The 21,993-nt window shown below is 40.4% G+C and overlaps 1 protein-coding gene across 1 annotated transcript in view; it reads left to right on the plus strand.

Annotated features, from left to right (window-relative positions):
• The first annotated feature begins 15,846 nt into the window (after positions 1-15,846).
• Positions 15,847-21,993, plus strand: part of LOC124613165 — a 178,832-nt gene continuing 172,685 nt past the window's right edge. Inside the window, exons 1-5 of the mRNA XM_047141795.1 lie at positions 15,847-15,963; positions 16,091-16,212; positions 19,766-19,890; positions 20,076-20,177; positions 20,414-20,513. Coding sequence (XP_046997751.1) covers positions 15,903-15,963; positions 16,091-16,212; positions 19,766-19,890; positions 20,076-20,177; positions 20,414-20,513 — 510 coding nt within the window. The 5' untranslated portion in view covers positions 15,847-15,902. The remainder of the gene's footprint in view (positions 15,964-16,090; positions 16,213-19,765; positions 19,891-20,075; positions 20,178-20,413; positions 20,514-21,993) is intronic.

Below are 21,993 nucleotides of genomic sequence, written 5' to 3' on the forward strand. Positions count from 1 at the left end.
TAGCTGAGATTGACAGAAAGGCGGGTGCCAAGTTGAGATTCATTGGGAGGGTCCTTAGAAAATGTAATCCATCAACAAAGGAGGTGGCTTACAAAACAGTTGTTCAACCTATTCTTGAGTATTGCTCATCAGTGTGGGATCCGTACCAGGTCAGGTTGACAGAGGAGATAGAGAAGATCCAAAGAAGAGCAGCGCTTTTTGGCACAGGGTTATTTGGTAAGCGTGATGGCGTTACGGAGATGTTTAGCAAACTCAAGTGGCAGACTCTGCAAGAGAGGCACTCTGCATCGCGGTGTAGCTCGCTGTCCAGGTTTCGAGAGGGTGAGTTTCTGGATAAGGTATCGAATATATTGCTTCCCCCTACTTATACAGGGTGTATACGACCCGGGAGATCCGGGAAAAACCTGGGAATTTTTTCGTCTTTATTTGAAACGAAGTGTTTAATTTCACACTGTTGGCTAGTTTCAACTGTGTGTTCAAAACTACTTTGCATGACTCTCAGTACCTCCTCCAATGAATCTATAGACATCCCAGTCAATACTCGGTAGGTTAATGTGGCCTCCAACGAGTAACGCATAATCTGAGTATTTATGCTCTACTGACCTTAGACAGTCTTTGAATGATATTAGAACTGTCACTGCAGAATCGGATGGCCAATAAAAACATCTTCAACAATTAACTTTGTTTCACCTACACTTTTTATCTGTGACCAGATAATTTCACTGTCACATTCAACTTTGACCTCAATAGAGAGAAATGTTTTTGCATCTGTATCGAACACTCCCCCGTCCTACAGCCTCTAATGTCTTTCCAATGCACATTCTATGGTTCGCTAAAAATGTCAGAGCTTTCCAGTTTGGCTTTCAGCCGGATCTTGGTCCTGAGGATAATATGACCACGAGTACATTCCTGGAGAACAGTAAATTCAGGAACTTTGTTACGAATACTTCGACAATTGACTGATAACAATTTGAGAGTCGAAGTGTCTTTACTCTGATTGTGCTTGACTTTCCTTGCTGCAAATTGACTGGCAAATGTTCATCAGAGTACTTCAAATTACCTTCTAGCCTAAAAAAACCTTCATGTGGCGCTCCACAGGTACCGTGCTATCGGAGTAGTTGCTTCCTTCATGCAGTGCACCAATATCCTATCAAGGGGAGTCCTACAATTCCCAGCATGCACCACATTGAGGTATGACTCGTGCAGGCTTGCGGGGCTTATGTACAGAATCAAGCTGCACTGCCCCGCCAGTTTTCTTCTTGGCCAGTCCGAAAGTGCCTTTTGGACAAAGTGCACATCGATTTTGCTGGACTGTTTTAGGAGTGCATGTGTTTGTTGGTGGCTGATGCATTGTTCAATTTCTCATACGCAGCCAAGCTGTACCCCATGCCATAGACTGCCACTCTTCACTTGTCATTTATGTTGCTATTTAGGAACCACTCAGGACCCTTGTGTCCAATAATGGAAGGTAATTTGTGTCGTGGGAGTTGAAGATTTTTGTGATCTTACTTTTGTCTGTCATCCAAATATGCCTCATTTCACCCAGCTTCTAGCTCGGAGGTGGATCAATTCATGCCTACATTTAAAGGAATATCAAGAAGCCAGTCTCTAGTGTCTGTCTCTTCCGATAACAATGCATTGTCGAGTTTTCTGACTACATACCGGGCGACAACACTTAACAGGTGCAGTCCTGCTGAATGTTTCCATGAGTGCCACAGTGTCTCCATGATTTGTTGCATCCTGAGTCACATGCCATGGATAACAATAACCCACTGTGTTGTCTTCCCAGGGTTGCCAGTTGAGCCCGGTGTTTCAACTAGTGGCAGTTGTGTGTGTTGGATGTCAGTAGGGATCAGCTAACTCGTCATGCACATCAGCTGCGCCCACACCCCATTGGAACATTGCTGCCCTGGTCTTGTGATCCCCCACCCCCTCCATTCCCAATTCCTCAATGGCTCCACTTCATATGTCATGTATGTCGAAGCATGTTAGACAAAAAGGTAGATAGTGGAGCATTCAGGCTTGATTTTGAGAGGGTTTCACGTACTGATGAATTTAAAATGATGGTCTACCATTGTTAGGTGAAGTGCAAAAAAGATGCACCATGAAGGACTTACCCAAATGGGACAGACAGAAATCAGTAGATATTATGTACATGTACAGATAAACAAATTACATATTACAATCTCAGAAAAATTGGATGACTTATTCAAAAGATAGTCCTTCACAAATTGAACAAGTCAGTAATGCAATGGTCCACCTCTGGCCCTTATGCAAATCATTATTCAGCCTGGCATTTATTAGTAGAGTTGTTGGATGTCGTCCTAAGGAATATCGTGTCCAGCTGGTGCATTAGATCATCAGTATTGGGAGTTGCTTAAATGGCCCTGCCCATAATGCTCTATATGTTCTTAGTTGGGGAGAGACCTGGCAACTTTGCTGCCCAAGGTAGGGTTTGGCAAGCATGAAGACAAGCTGTAAAAATTCTCAGTTTGTAGAGGTAAGCATTATATGTACTGTAAGAGTGCCGCAGATGGCAACCGTAGGGGTCCTGCTATGAAATGAAATGGCACTCCAGACCATCACTCCAGGTTGTCGGACCATATGGTGGGCGACAGTTAGGTTGGTATCCCACTGCTGTCCAGGGCATCTTCAGGCGTGTCATTGCTGGTCATCGAGCCTGAATGTGAAGTGGGGCTCTGCACTGAAGACAATTCTACTCTAGTCAGTGAGATTTCAGGTCGAATGAGCCTGAGAGCATTGCAAATGAGCTTGTTGGTGTACAGAGATCAAAAGTAGCTGGTGCAAGGGGGTGCCATGAGCTCAGCCGCCTTTCCGTGAGCAGCCTATTAATGGTCCTTTTGGTCACTGAAGCACCAATTGCACATCGGATCGATAATAATTATGAATCCAGGGCTCTTGAGTGCCCCTCTGACGATTCATAGATAGAATAAAAATTTGCTTCAGTTGCTACTAGCTTTCTTAATTTATTCCATTACCAGTTTTGAAGCTTTAAGCTTAATCTTCAAGTGCCACCAAATAATTATGAAAACATAAATGTGTGGCAGTTGGGCCACGTCAAACACACACATCGGACAAAAACACTAACTTTGGGGAGGGTTCCAGACAGAAATGAACTCAATAATACTGTAAATGAATAAGTAACTGAACTCACATACAGGACCAGCAACAACAGCATCCATCTGGACAGCATAACATGGAAATGACTACTGCAGACAGGCCAGAAGCCAGCTGACCACAGTGGCAGAACAAATGACATAGGAGCCAATGAGGTGGGGAACCGAAGTAAATAGCTGCAAAAGAGTGGAAAATGGGGGTTGATTGGCCTGTCCACTTACATAAGTGTGGCTCATGAGATCAATACAAAAAAGAACTACAAAAATAACAAAAAGCAAATAACATACAAATGTGGGGAATCAACAAAACTCTTAAAAGCCAGCGTGACAGAGTAAATCGGATTAAAAAGATTGAAGATAAAAATGCAACTAAAACAGTGGGTGTGGGTGATATATAAAAATACATATAAACATTGAGCAGTTAAACAACAAGAGGTGAGATGTGGTGGGCGATTGATGTAAACTGTTTGAGTTGGTACCCATGTAAAGACTTATCTTTACAGATCAAAAACATCTCAGTACCAAAAGCCCCATTAGGCTTAAAATGATAAACACAACAAGAATAAAATGTAAAAAAGTAAGACAGCACTTCAGATCCACAGAGCACAAAGCATAATAAAAATAAGTGAGGAGTGAAAGGGCTATACACTAGGACTGGGGAAAGCAAGTAAAGAAATTAAGGCTACTTGTACAGTGGGATTAATCCAACAACAGAGTTGCTGAAATAGAATAACATAAGCTAATGGAACCTTGTATATCTCAGGGAACGAGGATCTTGGCTTGACCGCTCAAGGTGTGCTGCGCACTGATGAGGTGCATGGCTGTTAAAGTGGAACAGTCGTTAGTGAGGGAACCTGCCGCACCTCAGTTGTATAAGGCTTACTCAGGAACACAGGGCTCTTTCTGAGTGGACCCTTATTGCACTAGTTGCTCGTATGTCCAAGATGGAACCCTCGAAATCATCTTCTTCTCCTTTTATATCCATAAGGGTTTGGAAGGCCTTGCTGGAACATTAAAATCTATAAAACGATTGCATAATGGCTCATTGATGATCAAAACTAACAGGTCAAAGCAGGTAGACCTTCTTAAGAAATCGCAGAAACTGGGTGACTATTATATCATTGTTGAGATGGACACCTCTCTCAACTACAGTAAGGGCGTTGTCACATGCCGAGTTATCATGGACATGGACAAAGCAGAATTGAAGCAGGAATGGGCATCCCAGGGAATAGTCGATGTGGTACAGTGAATGCACAGGAATAATGGAGCAACTGAAAAGACTGCCACTTTCATTGTCACATTCAATTCTCTGACATGCCTGAACATATTATGGCAGGGTTCCTTAATGTTCAGCCTTACATTCCAAACCCTATGCAGTGCTATAAATGCCAGCTTTTCGGCCACACAACCATGAGTTGTGAAGGTGAAGCGATCTCCAGGAACTGCGGAAAAGGCGCTCATGATGCTGTGACTGACTGCCCATCTCCAGCGATCTGCATCAACTGCTCTGGGAACCACCCAGTCTGGAGCTGAGACTGCCCCATTTTTGCTGAAGAACACAAAATATCGAAGATAAAAGTGACCAAGCGGATCCCCTATGCAGAAGGCAAAAGAGAATATAAGGCGACGAACCCCCCCTGTCTTTGCCACCTCATATTATTCCATGGTGCAAAAATCTATTCCCAAGGCAGATGCTTTGACACATAGTGTGCTTGTATCAACCACAAGCACCTGTACTTGCATGTGTACATGTCAAGGGAAAAAGACTAAGGACAAAGCAATCCAGGCAGCTGCACCAGAGAAGACCAACAACAGTTCTGCAGCGAGCATCCAGAAGGTACAAGAAAAGCAGAGGACCTCTCAACTCCCCCTTTACACCTCATCCTCGTAGGGACAGGGTGTAGGGTAAGGCTTGTGATGTTCGGGTCAAAAGCTGTCCCGAGTGCCGTCAGACGTCATTCTTCCCTGTCTGACTGATGAGGAGGATATCATGGAGTTAGATGCCTTGGATCCAGGCAGCCCTTCCACTCCCTCTCACTCTTAAAGTGCTTAACCTACCTGGTGCAAAAATAGGGGTAAATTAAAACCGCACCAATGACATGGCTTCCATACTACAGTGGAACATGAATGGGTTCAGGACTCATGTGGAGGAACTGAAATTCTAGCACAGGTACGTCCCTTATGCTTTTGTTTACAAGAAACACATTTTAAAGATATAGATGTCCCTGTGCTACGGGGTAAAGGCTGTACCGCAAGGATGACATATCAGGGGAAAGGGCCAAGGGAGGTATCGCAGTGTTTGTCACTAATGCATACCACTCCTCTGCCTTCCCACTGGCTACTGACCTGCAAGCAGTTTTAGTTCAAATTCATGTGTGTCGAAGGATCGCTGTTTCCTCACTGTATTTACCTGCGCAAGATGCACTAGACTCTAAGGCTCTCACAGATCTTATCGTACAACTTCTGTAACCATTCCTCCTCCTGGGAGAATTCAATGCCCATTGTGTCCTGTGGGGCTTGACCAGTACTTGCCCTCAGGGTCTTGATTTGGAGGGCCTCAGGATGTCTCACTAGCTGTGCATCCTGAACACAGGTACTTGCACACATTTTCTATTGCTACTAGGTCATTCTCAGGCATCGACCTCTGTTTCTGCTCTCTCACCCATGCTGACTCTGTTCAGTGAGAGGTCATTGACGACCTTCATTCCAGTGACCACTTTCCAATCCGCTTTCACCTAGTAAATGGCACACCGCCTGAAGTTAAGCCCCCAAAATGGATGGTCAGCAGGGCTAACTGGACGCATTTCAGCCAGCTGGCTGTGTTCAAACACTGCAACAGCATCCAAGGATGGGTGAACCACATCACATGAGTGATCCATCGTGCCGCTGACCTCTCCATCCATCATAGGAGGCGCTCAGTTCTTTGGTGGACAGATGAGTGCCATTCCGTGATCCAGGAAGGGCATGTGGCTCTTCAACATTTTAAATGTTGACTGACAGCAGACAGCCTTATGGCCTTTAGAGTCGCGAGGGCCGTGGCTCGATGCGTCATTAGGGAGAGTAAGAAAAGGTCATGATAAGCAGTCCTCAATTCCATCAATCGTTCCAATTCTTCTATAAAAGAATGGGAAGCCATCCGAAGGATTTCCGGTAAACTCAGCCATTCACCGATAGCAGAAATGCTGAAACAGGGGTGCCTCCAAACAACACCCAGAGACATTGTTCAGAAGCTGGTCGAACATTTTGACAGATTATTGCCAATGCAAGCGAGAATCCGGCATTTCGTTGCTATCGTGCGACTGTAGAGAGGGAAAAGCTGGACCTCAGGACCAACATGATTCGACATTTTCCAGCAGCATCAAAGGAAATCTTCCTCGAATTTTTTAATCTAATATGGCAGACAGACGACTTCCCCGACTCGCGGAAGGAGGTAATTCCACTCGCGGAAGGAGGTAATGCCAGTCCCTCTCCTCAAACCAGGATAGGATGCCTTAACAAGCTGTCTACGAAAGACCGTGGAGCGAATGGCTAACCATGGTCTGGTCTGGTTGTTAGAGACCAGGCAACTCCTTAGCCACTCTCAGTGTGGATTCCAAAGCTTTTGGTCCACTGTCGACAATCTGACCCTCCTGGCTATTCAGCGGGCTTCCCTCCGTAAGCATCACTGTATCGGCATATCCTTCAATATAAGAAAGGTGTACGATACTACTTGGAGACACTGTATTCTTGCGCAGCTGCATCAATGGGGCTTTCTTGGTCACCTCCCCATCTTCATGCGATCTTTGCTGTCTCAGTGCTATTTTAGGACCTGAGTGGGTGACATGCTGGCTGATCAATTTGAGGAGGAGAATGGTGTTCCTTAGGGCAGTGTTTTAAGTGTTAACCTCTTTGCCATAGCCATCAACAGTATCACATCTACAGTAAGAAGTCCTGTACAGTGCTCCATATTTGTAGACAATTTTGCTGTTTTCTGTTCCTCCGCCAGTGCTGCATCTTACGGTGCAGGGGTTAGATCTGGACTATGGTTGCACGGTGTGTGGATAGGTGAGACCCTCTCACATGCGTATCGTTGACACTGTCCATAATGCTGGGATTCGACTGGCCACATGGGTGCTTATTGGACAAGCCCCATACCTAGCATTTGTGCTGAAGCGGGGGATCCATGACTTACCATCCAGTGCCAGTTCTTTATGGTGCGTCAGGCATGTAAGTTCCTTGCAGCTCCAACTTCACCCGCACATCATATTATTGCTCGTTCCGTTGCTCATCCACCTCTGGAACACCTTTTTCTCAACCGTCCACAAGCCACGATGACATTTGGGATCCGCATGTAGCATGTGCTGGAGTCACTTGGCGTGGAGCCAGTATGACCCCAAATCCAGGATTTTAACCACCTGCCATGCTGGTTACTGGAGAGGTCCAGAGTGATTTTAGATTTGGTCCAGTACAAGAGAGATAGCACTCCTTCCTCCGCTTTTAATCCAATATTCTCTGATTTTTAACTGAGTACCACAACCATGTAACTGTTTTTTGGATGGGTCTAAGCAGGGGGACTCTGTTGGTTGCTCTGTTGTTTTCCCAGATCGTGTCCTCAAGTTCAGACTGCTACCAGAATTTACTGTCTTCGATACAGAATTATATGTGATCTTGTAAGCACTGGAGCAGATGAGACGTTCTCCCAGTGTTATATTTCTCATCTAATCAGATTCTCTGAGTGCCCTGTACTCTCTCCAATGTTTATACCCATCAGATACAGTAACCTAGAATATCCAGGATGCCCTCCTACAACTACAACAACTGGGGAAGGTGGTGTCTTTCAGCCGGGTACCTAGACACATTGAAATTGCGGGGAACAAAAGGGTGGATCAAGCAGCCAAGGAGGCATGTCGTGATCTTCTGGTATTTTTGTGTGCTATCCATGTGCAAGCTATCACCTCGCTGTTTAGGTACAAAGTCATGTGTCGATGGGAAGACGAATGACTGGCAGTGACTGATGACAAGCTCCGTGTCATCAAGCCCACAACTCGGCCCTGGAGTATTTCCTTCCAGCCATGTCAGCAGGATAATGTCATTCTTACTCATCTTCGCATAGGCCACAGCATGACACAAGGATTCTTACTCCAGCGAGAGGACCCTCTAATGTGTGGTGCTGGTGGCGTGCAGATCATGGTGCACCACAATTTATTGGATTGCATTTTATTTGCTGACCAGCACATTGCGGCAGAGTTGCCGGTGGATCTGCTGTCTATTGTATGTAATGAGCAAACAAATGTGGTTAGGGTTTTAAAGTTTTGTGAATTGTCCAATATTTTCAGCAAGGTTTTAGGGAGATGTTCGTAATGTGTCAAAGGAGGCTGGCTCACCCTAGTTTTTTGTAAGTGGTCAGCCAGTCACATTTCCCAGTGCTGTTCTAAAAGAACTACTGTGTTTTGTTTCTTCTGTGTTTTGTTTCTTCTGTGTTTCAATTTCTTGACTAGCTCTCTTCCCTTTTGATTGGTTTTAGTGCATGTGTTACAGAGTGGCTGTGTAGTCATTTCGAGTGCATGCTTGTACAACACCAGGGGAAACTACAGCCGTAATTTTTCCTGAGGACATGCAGCTTTACTGTATGGTTAAATGATGATGGTGTCCTCTTGGGTAAAATATTCTGGAGGTAAAATAGTCCCCCATTCAGATCTCCGGGCGGGGACTACTCAGGAGGACGTCGTTATCAGGAGAAAGAAATCTGGCGTTCTACGGATCGGAGCGTGGAATGTCAGATCCCTTAATTGGGTAGGTAGGTTAGAAAATTTAAAAAGGGAAATTGATAGGTTAAAGTTAGATATAGTGGGAATTAGTGAAGTTTGGTGGCAGAAGGAACAAGACTTCTGGTCAGGTGACTACAGGATTATAAATACAAAGTCAAATAGGGGTAATGCAGGAGTTGGTTTAATAATGAATAGAAAAATAGGAGTGCGGGTAAGCTACTACAACCAGCATAGTGAACGCATTATTGTGGTCAAGAGAGACACGAAGCCCACACCTACTACAGTAGTACAAGTTTATATACCAACTAGCTCTGCAGATGATGAAGAAATTGAAGAAATGTGTGATGAAATAAAAGAAATTATTCAGATAGTGAAGGGAGACGAAAATTTAATAGTCATGGGTGACTGGAGTTCGGTAGAAGGAAAAGAGAGAGAAGGGAACGTAGTAGGTGAATATGGATTGGGGCTAAGAAATGAAAGAGGAAGCCGCCTGATAGAATTTTGCACAGAGCACAACTTAATCATAGCTAACACTTCGTTCAAGAATCATAAAAGAAGGTTGTATACATGGAAGAAGCCTGGAGATACTGACAGGTTTCAGATAGGTTATATAATGGTAAGACAGAGATTTAAGAGCCAGGTTTTAAATTGTAAGACATTTCCAGGGACAGATGTGGACTCTGACCACAATCTATTGGTTATGAACTGTAGATTAAAACTGTAGAAACTGCAAAAAGGTGGGAATTTAAGGAGATGGGACCTGGGTAAACTGACTAAACCAGAGGTTGTATAGAGTTTCAGGGGGAGCATAAGGGAACAATTGACAGGAATGGGGTAAAAAAATACAGTAGAAGAATAATGGGTAGCTTTGAGAGATGGAGTAGTGAAGGCAGCAGAGGATCTAGTAGGTAAAAAGATGAGGGCTAGTAGAAATCCTTGTGTAACAGAAGAAATATTGAATTTAATCGGTGAAAGGAGAAAATATAAAAACACAGTAAATGAAGCAGGCAAAAAGGAATACAAACGTCTCAAAAATGAGATTGACAGGAAGTGCAAAAGGGCTAAGCAGGGATGGCTAGAGGACAAATTTAAGGATGTAGAGGCGCATATTACTAGGGTAAGATAGATACTGCCTACAGGAAAATTAAAGAGACCTTTGGAGACAAGAGAACCACTTACATGAATATCATGAGCTCAGATGGAAACCCAGTTCCAAGCAAAGAAGGGAAAGCAGAAGGGTGAAGGAGTATGTAGAGGATCTATACAAGGGCGATGTTCTTGAGGACAATATTATGGAAATGGAAGAGAAAGTAGATGAAGATGAAGTAGGAGATATGATACTGCGTGAAGAGTTGGACAGAGCACTGAAAGACCTAAGTCGAAACAAGGCCCCGGGAGTAGACAACATTCCATTAGAACTACTGACAGCCTTGGGAGAGGCAGTCCTAACAAAACTCTACCATCTGGTGAGCAAGATGTATGAGATAGGCGAAATACCCTCAGACTTCAAGAAGAATATAATAATTCCAATCCCAAAGAAAGCAGGTGCTGACAGATGTGAAAATTACCAATCTATCAGTTTAATAAGTCACGGATGCAAAATACTAACGCAAATTCTTTACAGACGAATGGAACAACTGATAGAACCCGACCTCGGGGAAGATCAGTTTGGATTCCGTAGAAAAATTGGAACACATGATAGAAAAATTGGAACACGTGAGGCAATACTGACTCGACGACTTATCTTAGAAGCTAGATTAAGGAAAGGCAAACCTACATTTCTAGACTTACAGAAAGCTTTTGACAATGTTGACTGGAATATTCTCTTTCAAATTCTGAAGGTGGCAGTGGTAAATTGCAGGGAGCGAAAGGCTATTTACAATTTGTACAGAAACCAGATGGCAGTTAGAAGAGTCGAGGGGCATGAAAGGGAAGCAGTGGTTGGGAAGGGAGTGAGGCAGGGTTGTAGCCTATCCCCGATGTTATTCAATCTGTATAATGAGCGAGCAGTGAAGGAAACAAAAGAAAAATTGAGAGTGGGTATTAAAATCCATGGAGAAGAAATAAAAACTTTGAGGTTCGCCGATGGCATTGTAATTCTGTCAGAGACAGCAAAGGACCTAGAAGAGCAGTTGAACGGAATGAAAGGAGGATATAAGATGAACATCAACAAAATCAAAACGAGGATAATGGAATGTAGTCGAATTAAGTCGGGTGATGCTGAGGGTATTAGATTAGGAAATGAGGCACTTAAAGTAGTAAAGGAGCTAGTTTGGACAAGAAGAGAATATAAGCTTTTGAAATGTGGTGCTACAGAAGAATGCTGAAGATTAGATGGGTAGATCACATAACTATTGAGGAGGTATTGAATAAGATAGAGGAGAAGAGAAGTTTGTGGCACAACTTGACTAGAAGAAGGGATCGATTGGTAGGACATGTTCTGAGGCATCAAGGGATCACCAATTTAGTATTGGAGAGCAGCGTGGAGGGCAAAAATCGTAGAGGGAGACCAAGAGATGAATACACTAAACAGATTCAGGGGTCATTCCATGTCAAGTCACCCAGGCCTTGACACCAACCATGTCTGATTTTGATGAAACTTGGTACAATTACTTCTTTTATCATCCTGAAAGCACTTGTAAAATTTTTTTGCTCTATCTCTTATAGTTTTTTTTATAAATTTTAAAAGTTTTTAGATTTGGCGTTGTTTCAGCAGTCGGAAATCTTAACTTAAACGTGTCCTCACAACTAAAAAAGTTTGTATGTTGAAGAATACTCAAGATATCAGTATGAAATTTTGGAATAAGTTTGTGTATTATATCTAAATGTTAAAAAAATTACCATAAAGGTATATTAAAATCTTCCAAATGAAAAAAAATTAAAAGTACTTTTTTTTTTTAGTCACTCCCTTGTATATGAAGTGTGGGCCCAGCATTTCAATTGCCTAGAATAAGATGAGGGGAAAAAGAGTTTTTTTTCTGTCATGCATGGCATGGGTAGAAAATGTTTACTGTTACTTGCTCTGGTGGGTAGACTGAACCACAGGGAGATGAATACACGAGACCGTAAACAAACTAAGTCAACTAGGCTGTGGAGTGACACAACACGAACAGCCACAAAGTACAGCAAGGAATGAAGCACGCCAAGAGCCTGGGCCACATGCTCAGCGGCAAACAGTTGCCATCAGGTGACGTCGTGTGACACATGGATCGCAGTGTTGGCTCCCCTTACATCAGTGACCTGCAGCCACTGCTTGCAGTCTTAGTACCTGTGACATAAGTCATGTTCACGCTAGGCAAGGAATCCGAATCACTTGTTGGGTACAAAAATTCCCCATGAGTGGTACTTAGAATGTTTGTTTTTGTACTACTCAGATTTGTCATCCACAGCCAAACTTTGTTGTCCCAGACACTCCTGGGCATGTTCCCAATGGAATCTTGCTTTATAGCAACATTGATAATCCAAGAGATTTCTTTTTCTGTAATTTATGTTGAAATAAGGAGACTACTCACTGAAAACCAGAAGTGTTTAGTCATCAATATGCACAGAACTTCCTGATAACATTTAAACAAAATGTAATTAGTACTAATCTTAAGCTTTCTATATTTACCTTCTCATTCTCATAACTCTGGTTTAAATTCACATAAAGCCACCTGCGGAGAATATCACCTGATGTGTGTATACCTTCACATATGGTAAATACTGATACCACCTCATTCAGCTAATGCCTTGGGCCCTTACATTTGGCACTACTTTTAATTTCTTTGGCTCTCCTTTTAATTTCTGTTTTACTCTGTAAATAAACAGTATCACCAAGGCTAAAGTGTTACGGATATGTAAAGAAAATGGCTTGATAGAATACCAAGCCTGGCTTCAGCTGTCAGAAACTGTGGTCGTGTGTGTGTGTGTGTGTGTGTGTGTGTGTGTGTGTGTGTGTGTGTGTGTTGTCTGTTTTTGAGGAAGGCCTTATGGGCCAAATGCTCACTTTCTGACAGTCTTTTTTGTTGTGTCTACGACTCTGCATCTCCACTGTATGGTGAGCAGCAACTACCCTTTTCGTAATGTTGTAACTTAAAATATACATACTTTCACTGTCAGTGACCTCACTATGATCACAAAAAAATAAAAGAGCACACAAGTCTCCTAAAATGGCATAGCGCAATCTCCACAATGACTATTGCTACAAGACACTACATTTGTAGATGTGCCTCATTGTACCACTAGATGTTTCTTGCAATAGCATTAGTGGTTTCAAGCAAAAGGCACTGATACTTCCATAAAAGACGTTTCTTTTCCAAGTGTAGGAGGTACCCAGGCTTAATTTCGATGTAACCCAATATAACCACACTGTAAATACTTTCATAAAAGACATTTCTTTTCCAAGTGTAGGAGATACCCAAGCTTAATTTCAATGTAACCCAATATAATCACACAGTAAAGCCTAATATACACAGTGTGAGACCCACGCAAGTGACAGTTTCCTAAAGATACACTGTGTAAACCAGACATCATTCCAGCTATAAATTAAGCACCAGTAAAATTGTTACATAAGACCTAAACAGGTATTTACAAAAGTGTATTAGGGCAAAATTAATGTAAATTAGAACCCACAACATGTTGGAGACATTGATCATTGTGTGTTAGTTCATTTATCTGTCTTCAGTCAGGCTACAATTTATCATATAGCATCATAATTCTAGTATGTAAAAGAGGCTAAGTCACTACTCCCAAAATAAAGGAGGCTCTGAATAGCAGACAAGCATGTAGAAAGTGAGTGGAAATGCTTGCTTGTCAGAAGACCCTCACAACCACATGGGGTAGAGAGAGAACAGCTATTCAGCACTTCATCTAGCAGCTGAGAACTAACCTACTCCATTACGAAAATGAAATGGAAGTGGGATAGATGTACATCCAGTTAAATGTGTGATAGAAGAACCAAAGAAATTCTATTTTGGTTATCAAAAGGTAAGACAGAGACAATGACCTAATGGAAGGTACGTAGATAACAGTGAAAACATACAAGAAGAGCAGCAGGGATATGTATTGCTTAAACAGTAATTGGCGGAAAATTGTGGAGGAGGACAGAACAGTCACACTACTGTCTTGTGCAGCTGGCTAGTGTGCTTAGAGCAACAATAGTGAGAAAGCAACATAACTTCTTGTTAACCTCCAGTAGTCATCCAGAATAATAGCAGCAAATGAAAATGTTGCCCAATGTGAAATCCATTCTGTAATACAGTATTTAAAGGCAAAAAAATCTCAAAACTGCTGCCACATTTTTAAGTGATTTGCTGTATGCACAGGTAACGGTCATAACTGTTTGTGCATTAATGTTAGTGAACATTGCAATACAATCGAGAATACACGTGAATGAAATTAATTCTATAATACAGATGAGCACATCATAACTTCATGTCTGTTTTTGGGAATTCATCATTATGTGAAGTCCCCACATAGCCACAAGTTCTAATTCAAACTTGTGCAATGATGATCAACTCAGAGGTAGCCAGTTTGAATTCCAGTGGTTAGAAGAAATTTTCGTTGCCAGACTGTGGCCAGCAAGGGCAGCAGAAGTGCTGGCGTACACTTCAGATCAATGCCTCACGTAAAATCCAAACTACTCCTCGGTGTGCCTTGGAGTGATGTGATGTGGCATTGTTGGTGGTAATCTGTCCAACTGATGAGAACATTATGTTCGTCAGTGTTCCAAGTGCTATTTGTGACGAATTGGCTATTTGCCTCCAGTGGATTTTACTCTCTCCTTTTCTTTTCATCAGCGTGACATTAAACTCTGAACAGACTCATCAGTCACTTACACTGGAATTATATGCTTGAAACACAAATTACAGTTCACAAAAAAATGTTCAGTTATGTATGAAGAAAGAAAACATTTTCAAACAGGCTGCTGAACTAGCCCTCTAGGACTCCCAGTCAACAATGCCACATTACCAAAAGAGACTTGTGCATTCCTTGGCACATTTGGCTGGAAGACGGCATCTGAAATTGCTTGTTGGATGGGCAACAGATAAGGTTCTAAAATGTCCCTGATGTAGTGGTCAGTCTACAGATTGCCCACAAGACATAGGAGTCAAGGTCATGTGTAATATGCAATATATTCATTGCACATGTCATTTATCTGGTATTTGCTCAGCAGTATTTGCTGTTAGATTCTCACTACCACAATATTGCCCGAGACATATGAATCAATCACTGTGCTATGGAGTGAAGTGGAACTTGCTTCAGAATGCTACATTTTGCTAGTCAGCTCTCTGGAGACATTTGTAGTTGTGGATAATGGATACCAATACAATGGCATGCATACTACCATAGCACATGTAGTAGAATTTGTCAAACTGTTGACAAAGGTATCTCCACTTGCTGTGCAGTTCTTCATTGTGTCGAACCACCTCTCTTAATGCAATTGTACTGGACGTAACAGCCAATCAGACAAGATCATGATCAGTCTGTGCTGTAGCCACATTGCATGGCCAAGTACTCAGATGTCACCACATATAACCCTCTGCTGTCCAGTGGTTCCGTATACTCATCAGTGTCATAGCAGCATGTCACATGCATGCCAGAATATCACAGTAGAACAAACCCAGTATCTGGAGACCAATCATTCTGCCTCATTCAAACAAGCACATTTTGACAATAGGCCCTTGTAAATCAATGAAGTGTACTGTCACTTTCTTTCACATTTCTGTATTATTAATGGCTGTTCAGCGAGTTTGCCATAGTATGAGCTTTCTTGTCACACAAGAAATAATGTAGCTGGGTGTACATTTATGCTGTCAATTTTTTTTTTTTTTTTTTTTTTTTTTTTTTTACGCCATTATACTTTTGACTATATCTTCTCCTTCTTTCTTGATGTTGCACTTCTGCATTAACTTTGTTTGTTTGTTTGTAGGAGTCAAACACTGAAGTTAGATTTCAGAAACAAGAAAAGGAATTATTCCAAACAGAGAAAAATGTACTGAACAACTCTGAAAATAATTCTTTTGGAGAAAATAGAGAGATGCAAAATGTAAAGTATTCATACGACTCTTCCTTCACTTCTGTGAGTGAGGACATTTCAGGTATAATCTAAATTGAAACTGACCAATAGTAGCCTTTAAAAAGTGTATAAGATAATTTGATTTTCATACATATATATAACCTTAATTTCATATTGATGTCTTAATTTCTTTTCATATTCTCTCAAAGGCCAAACAAATAGTACAAAAAGCAAACATTCAAAACTCAATTCACTAAGTGAAAGCACTGTTACGAAAATATTAGATGCAGCTCTTAAAAAAGGACAAATTTCCATAGCAGCTTATTGTAAGGTGGGTGAATGTGAAGTAATATCTTTATTTTTGGTTTGTTTCATAGTACTTACGAAGTATTTAGTGGCTTTTCATGCCTTATTTGTAGTACTTGTGTTGTTTATTTAAGATTACTGTGTTGCCATCAACTGTTGCTGCTGAAAAATGGAAAGTTCAGATATGGTTCATTATTCATAATTGCAACCTCATCTGCATCTGTACATTCTGCTCATTATGATATGGAAAGAGTCAGTTGTTCAATATAATGCTTTCTCACTGATAATTATTGGTATATGGCAATAGTATTCTCTGCCCAATTTAAAGACTCATCCAGAGTTGCCCCCTAGCTCTTCAATGCTCTGTGCTATGATATTGAAATACTGTCAAGTTGAATGGGATACAGTTGATGGCAGAATTCCGAACTTACTAATTTCCGATGGAATACTGAGATTATTTAAGACTTTTTCGCATTTACTGGAGAGCAGTCCAATCTGACATTCAAAGTTCACCCTGAATTTTTTCACACAGGTAGAATACACCAAAAGAAATGCAATGTCAAAATTTTAGCTGCTAATGTGAACTGCAAGTATTTAAAAAAATATTAAAGTTACTCATTTTGCAGTCGGAGGGACCACCAGTAGCAGTGGTGTGTACAGCCTTTCCTGCCTAGCACTCGAATCAGTGAATAAGCAGATGTAGCTGAGACAAGAGGACATAGTGGTGCATAGTGCAAAGTCCAGAGTGTCAAGTGCACACACATGAATTATAAGAACTTAAACCATACCAAAAATCTCACTTTATTAATTTTTTTAATAACTTGCAGTTAATATTGACAGATAAACTGCTGCAGAAGTAATTATTAGACAAGTGACTAGCAGGGGAAAGAAAGTTAAGGCAGTGTATGATGTTACATTACAGACGACTTCCATCAATTGGGACTTTAATTTCTGGACATAAATATTTTATGACAATTCCCGTAGGACAGTTCTTATGATTATTTTTGAATAATATATATTTTGTTAACAATGAAACAGGTCCTTGTTTATTTCCTGTAGTTGTCACAAAAATGCAAAGTTTCCATTTGATGACGAAAACAATCCTTTTCTGTACATTAGGCACATATGATGAAAGAAACATAAATGCATTGCAGCATTTCACAGTAATTACTAGTTTTATTTAGACATAACTGGAATAAAGTAAGAAATGGTCGTGGCCATTGTTTTTGCTCCATACCAGGCATAATTGACCAAATTCGTAATACAAACTGGCAATGCAGAAATAACTGAAGTTTAACAATACTATTCTGCTGATACAGCTGAAATGACAGAGCTGTCAGAAATTATATTGTCTGACAATTACCTGAAAAATGATTTACACTGTTGAAAAATGTTTTTGTTAAGAGGCAGAATATCACATTATTACTTCCAGGTGGAATCTGAATTAAAAAAAAAAAAGGTTCAAATGGCTCTGAGTGCTATGGGACTTAACATCTATGGTCATAAGTCCCCTAGAACTTAAAACTACTTAAACCTAACTAACCTAAGGACATCACACAACACCCAGTCATCTGAATTATATTAACAGTCTTATCATTATCCACATAAAGAGAGAAGCACCCATATGTCCAGGCCAAGAGTCCAACAAAAGAACTGAATTAGTCTTTGCAAATGGCAAGGAGGTGTTTCGGAAGAAACATCTTAAAATATTCTCTCCCATTTTTCCAGATTTTCTACATTGATTACATGACTTTTGCAAGTAAATGGTCCTTTTTTTTAAAAAAATTTGATCCTAATTTGCATTGATGTTACTGAAGACAAAGTGGCAGAAACAGTAATCCACTGCTGTTACTTATCATCAGCATTTTATATACAGATGTGTCATAGCATTCATTGACTGCACAAGCAACTCTGTCTTTTTATCGCTTGAAATGATTAAGTGTTGTTTGCATGAATAGCTTTATATACAGCTTTAAGGGGATAGCAAGAATCTTTATCTTCATATCAGCTATAAATGACATCTCCTTTAGAAGTTTACTTGAGGTAAACTTTGTAATTCCTTTTCCTATAATTTCCCGAATCTGTTCAATCAGATCGAAGAAGCCTTGAAATCAATACTGTTCATACCACCTGAAATTTAAAGCCCTCATTCCCCTATATCTCCCTCAATAACAGTGCCTTGACTCCTGTGAACAGTTCTAAATCTTTTCAATAGTTTGTTTTTCACACTTTTGCGAGCTTCATTTTGGCCCACATTTTGTACTTAGTGTAAATCCGTCTTCTATTTATACAATTCATGTTCAGATTTTTACGTAATGAAACACTTTGCTCTGTGCTTAAGCATTTTCTCCCTCCTTCATTTCATAAAAAAAATTACAGCATTTTTCTGTCACAGTAAGCTGTTATTATACTTGTCTTCTTTGAGCTTACAAAGTACTCTACTTTTATTCTGGACTGAAATTAGCACAACAATCATCTTTTAACAAATCTTTAACATAATGCAAACATTAATTGTTCAGACAATAAGAAATTCAGCCATCAGTTGTAAGGTAATTTTTTTTGCCTAGTTTTCGATTCTAATAATGGTATCTTCTTCAGAACATATAAATTAACCTATACAGACATACATTAAACATTGAAATACATCAATCTAATGCTTTCATAATAAGGAAAATCGTGATACTTACAAACATTACATTATTTTGAGGGCCAAACATTGGCCATGCCACAGAATAAAACTAATACAGAATAAAGACGCATAATCATAAGATTATGTCTGTAAATACTAAAAACAATAAGAAAAACATAGACGGAGCTACACCAGGCCGTGAATAAGGGTCACACGTAAGCAACAAGGAAACTAGGCGCCGTGAGAAGTTCCACGGCGAGGCTCGTCCAGCTGCCACAATGGAACAAATGCGTACCTATGGTACATTACATTAAACAATTTTTGTAAGAACTAGCTACTAAGTCAGGGCAAGAAAATTTACATTCAGATATTATAATAAGAGGGTGAAACCCCACTACAGTAACTAATAAATTAGTATGGGAGACACAGGCATGTGAAGCATGAAATATCTTTAACATAAAACATGCAAATTAAGAAACACCTTTGCAACTGGTGTCATCACTGTGAAGTATGCAACAGATAATACTTACCATGGTACCACATCTTAGGATTTCTTTCAAATTGCATAAGGGGCATAGGCATAATGACTGCTACAGTACCTCTGTGCATGATGTAATTAGTCTTGTGTGTGACAACTTCATAGGCGTACTAAGGTAACACAGGTGATAGGGTCAAATCACAGTGCTGGAATACAGAGCAACACAGGTGATCGTGTTGGGTCAAATCACGAAGTGTAATTAAAAAGTGAGCCCAACAGTGGTATTAAATGGGACAGGCTGACAGCAAAGGAATTTACATAGAATTGACTAACTTTGGACCTCACCTTGTGAAAGATAAGCTGCAGAAAACTCACTCAATTCATATTGACCTGAAGTGAGTAGTTAAATGTCAAGTATAAACATAAGTTATTTGTCCATATTTCATCATATCATGTTTTCCCATTTTGCAGTATGCGAAGTTGATCCAGGAAGAAGCAATGCGTGCACATGAGCAGGACATTCTTCTGGACACAACAGAGCAGGCACTCCTTGATCGATTCAAGACTGACATGATGTCACTTGAAACAAACAAAAGGTCAAATTCCTTTTTTACTTTCTACATGGCATTTCAAATATTTTGTATTTTCAAGACTTTTCACTTAAATACAATCTGCAATAAATAATAAAGTAACGGTCTGTTCACGTCCTAGTAGAGCATTTACATATCCCTATTCAATGGTATATAAGTTCTTTTTCCATTTGATCTGCTCTGCATTACAGACAGTTGAAGCAGTGTGGCAAAGAAAACCTCGTCCCATCTGTTAAAAAAAAGCAGCGAGCCCTTGTTCTGAAACTCGAGCATGACAGAGAAGAGATAAAAAGGTCTGTTTATATGTTCAAATTTCTCCATATTTAACACGATTTCTATAAAAAAACTCATCAGGAACCGAAACAATAATTTCATCTCAGTTGATAACTTATCCATGTTTTATTACTGGTTAATTAGTAATAATGTGCTGTATACACAGGTGCCCATACATTATCATATTTAAGCTCACAAGAAACAGTTATTTTGACTGAATTATATTTGTTGGCCCTGATTTATCTTTTCCTGACAGGTTGCGAAATATGTACATGGAAGCATCCAAGGAATGGAGAAATCTGCTCTTGCAACACCTAAATCTTGCCAAATGTAATGTGACAGACAACAAAACCTTGGTATGTGGTCTATTTTGTTTCTAGATTCTAATTTAGCATGTAGAATTGAAACAATGAGCCTGCTGCTGTATCATATTTTTGTTTTCGCCTTGGCCTATGATGTTCTGAAACTTCCCGTAAATGCATATGGTTCTATACACTGTAACATGTTGTTTTTGTCTTTCTCCCACAATAGGAAGCATAATTGTGTGATATGGGGCAATTATTAAAGATTCTTTTTTCAGTACAATGTGAACAGTTAATGTTTATAGTGTTTGTTTACAGTCCAATGGCAACAGCAGTTCTTTTAAACAAATCAATATTTCTTACAATGGCTTTACAAAACTGTCCTAGCTATCCTTCCCAATCTCCTTTTCATCTTAGTTGTCTTTGAAGGTGGCACAATGATTACCAAAGTACTATCTTTGACACCTCCCCCCCCCCCCCGGCCAGTTCTCTCTCTCTCTCTCTCTCTCTCCCCCTCTCCCTCCCCCTCCCCCCCTCTCCCCCCCCCCCCCCCCCCCCCCACCCCAACCCACCCTTTTTTGACCTGTCATGTTGGAAGTACATAAAACTTCACCTCCTGCAGGCAAGTGATGGTGAACAGTTTCGGTCTCATGTTTTATAACTTTTGCAAGTGAATTTTTGCCTTTGATAGTTACTCAAATCTCTTCATTGTTTTCCCTGGGACAGGTATCATTAACATAAGGAAAAAAGGAATGATTCCCGATTTAATTCCTAGAAATATCAAGCAATAGTAACTCCAGTTTGGAATACCAGCAGTATTAAAAGCTATAATATGCAACAGTCTTTACATTGTGCCTATTCACCATAAAGATGAGGTCTCATCTTTACGGTGAATAGTAACCTATCCTCCTCCTAATATTGTTAATACTAGAAATATTTCAGCTTTCAGGCAAAGTTCTCCTTCAGAAGTAGAACTCACTCACTGCCTTAGCACTTGAAGATAGTAGCCATGTGTGTGTGAGCTGCTGTTGTGTGAATGTGTGCTAGTTCTACTTCTGAAGGTGGACTTTGTCCAAAAGCTGCAATATTCTAGTACACTCTTTTGTTGTGCCTGCCTGCGACTCCACACCTCCTGCATATGGTGCTTAGTAATTGTTGTTATTTCATATTTTAATCTTTTTTATAGCATATTTACTTATTGCTAAAACATTGTAATGTATTTATCTTCTTGCTCCCGTCCATGGCCATGTTAGGAGGTTACATGTCCATTTAACACTTAATAAGAGGACTGATCTCCTATTTCCTTAAATGAAACAGGGTTTCATTGTGTGGTTTAAAAACAAAATTGCAGAAAATGAACTTGCACCCGTTTATCTCTCCAGTACAAATATGCTGTTCTCAAAGTGTGAGCATGTTGTTAAAGTGAATGTATTACACATTTATTAAGCAATGTAGCATGAAAATATTAAACAAACACCTGCTACATCACTCTAAAGAAAGTTGTTTTATATGTTTATAAAGATCTGTTGCAGTC

This window comes from Schistocerca americana, chromosome 4 (assembly GCF_021461395.2).
Source record: "Schistocerca americana isolate TAMUIC-IGC-003095 chromosome 4, iqSchAmer2.1, whole genome shotgun sequence".
NCBI classification, from domain to species: domain Eukaryota; kingdom Metazoa; phylum Arthropoda; class Insecta; order Orthoptera; family Acrididae; genus Schistocerca; species Schistocerca americana.